At 36.6% G+C, this 2,216-nt stretch overlaps 1 protein-coding gene across 1 annotated transcript; it reads left to right on the forward strand.

The window, feature by feature from the left end:
* The first annotated feature begins 250 nt into the window (after positions 1 to 250).
* On the forward strand, positions 251 to 1,033 carry LOC112504229. Its single transcript, XM_025108164.1, has 2 exons — positions 251 to 491; positions 573 to 1,033. Exons 1-2 carry the CDS (start codon positions 251 to 253, stop codon positions 1,031 to 1,033), a joined length of 702 nt encoding a protein of 233 aa, XP_024963932.1.
* Positions 1,034 to 2,216: the final 1,183 nt, after the last annotated feature.

The following is a 2,216-nucleotide window of genomic DNA, read 5'->3' on the forward strand; positions in this document are numbered from 1 at the left end:
TTTACAATGATCGGACATAACGAACGTTATAGAGTGATCAAACGAAGATTTCAACATTCCATCGACACCGTCCATAGTTGTTTTCATGAAGTTCTACGGGGGATGATGAAGTTTGTGAGAGAAATTGTCTGTCCAGCAGCGTCTGAAACAAACACGGAGATTATGTCAAATCGGCAAAGTCGTTTGAGAGAAATATTTCCGGTAAGCTATGCTTTTATAGTTAGGTACAAATCTTTAACATTTTTCATCAATGAATGGTGCATTTGGTGCACTAGACGGGACACTCATACATGCAGTCGTGCCTGCTAGTCATCAAACTGCATATAGAGGAAGAGGAGGTGGTCGATGCTACCAAAATGTTCTAGCAATTTGTGATTTCAATATGATGTTCACATTTGTTTGGGCCGGATGGGAAAGCATTGCACATGATTCTAGAGTGCTAACCGAAGTTGCATTTAACCCAAATTCTGGTTTTCCTTTTCCACCTGAAGGTATACATGATTTCACTTACATTGAACATGTTTAATTTGAAATAATGTTTGCATGTTTGCCTAATCAATTGTTGCATGCAGATAAATATTATATTTGTGATGCTGCATATTCCAACGCTCATGGATTTTTAGCTCCGTATCGTAACACGAGGTATTGGTTAGCAGATTATCGATGCAGACGTGTTTTAACTAAAGAAGAAAAATTCAATCATGCGCATGCACAACTTCGAAATGTCATTGAGCGTGCTTACGGTGTCTTAAAAGCTAGATTCCCAATCTTGAAGCAATTGGCTTCTTTTCCATTTACAAAACAAAGAAATGTGGTCATTGCTTGCTTCGCGATACACAACTTTATAAGAAAATGTAATATTCAAGATCAACTTTTCATGGAGTACAACGAAGGCACCATTTTCACCAATGAAGAAGAACATGTTGGAGGTGGAGAAACGAAACTAGATGGATCACAATGGGGTGCTAATAGTACAAATTATATGGCTACTTTGCGTGATCAAATTGCAAATGGACTAGTTTCAAATGTTTGATATTTTAAATTGTATCCAAACTATGTTATTGGCTTGTTTTTATTATAAGGACTTATTAATGTTGTTTTGATTATAACATTTAACTCATATAATTATGTTAATCAAGTTGTTTTATTTTAAAAAAAACTTGTAAATTGGTATTTTTTTTGTAATTATAAGTCATTTGTTCAACATTTTTATCAAACTGTTGTTTTATTTAGACAAAAATAAAGACTGGGGGTAAAATAGTCATTTTTGACATTCAGACTGTTTATTCAGCACAACAACCGAACAACAACTTATCTGTTAATATACAGACATCTATATCAATACAGACAACTATATCCATACAGGTCTTAACAGAAAACGAACCGAACAACCCCTAAATCGAATAAAACCTAATAAGGCCCATTAAGCTCTATACCATTTATGTACATGTTATATGTACATATACCCAATAATTAATTAATAATTAATAGTTAATAAATAATTAAATTATTAATTATATTTATCAAAAACCAAATATTAATAAATAACAAATATTTATTAATAAATCATTAATAATTAATCAGCGAGGGAATTAGTTTTTGGTCGTTCTCTCGTTGATCCCCAGTTGAGGGATCAGGGAGGGAATTGCTTTTTGGTCATTTTTCTCGCTGATCCATCAGTGATCTGCTAGGGATCAGTGAGGGAAATGGTTTTTGGCCACTTCCCTCGCTGATCTCTCATTGATCTACTAGGAAACTGGTTTTTGGCCATTCTGTTGCTGATCTGCGAGGGTTCAGCAAGGGAATTGGTTTTTGGCCATTTCCTTCCCTGATCCCTCGTTGATCAGCGAGGGAATTGATTTTTGCCAATTTTCTCGTTGATCAACGAGAGATTTTTTCCATCGCTAATTTATGTCGCTGATACTTAGTTTCTAGTAGTATTAATTGTAATCATTTCGTCAAAATATCATTGGCAAGGGTAATTGGTGCCTCATATCATGCCACAATGATTTCATTTTAAATATGATTGCGAAACCGCATGGGCTACTCCTAACATGACTCAAATAAATAAGTACGTAGGGATGGCAATGGGGCGGGGATGGGGCGGGGACCTCAATACCCGTCCCCGTCCCCGATCCCCCGTATGTGTCCCCGTCCCCATCCCCATCCCCGCCGGGGATTATGATCACATCCCCATCCCCGTCCCCAACGGGGAA

Source organism: Cynara cardunculus, unplaced genomic scaffold, assembly GCF_001531365.2.
Source record: "Cynara cardunculus var. scolymus isolate 2C unplaced genomic scaffold, CcrdV1 Un_Scaffold_4947, whole genome shotgun sequence".
In the NCBI taxonomy this organism is placed as follows: Eukaryota; Viridiplantae; Streptophyta; class Magnoliopsida; order Asterales; family Asteraceae; genus Cynara; species Cynara cardunculus.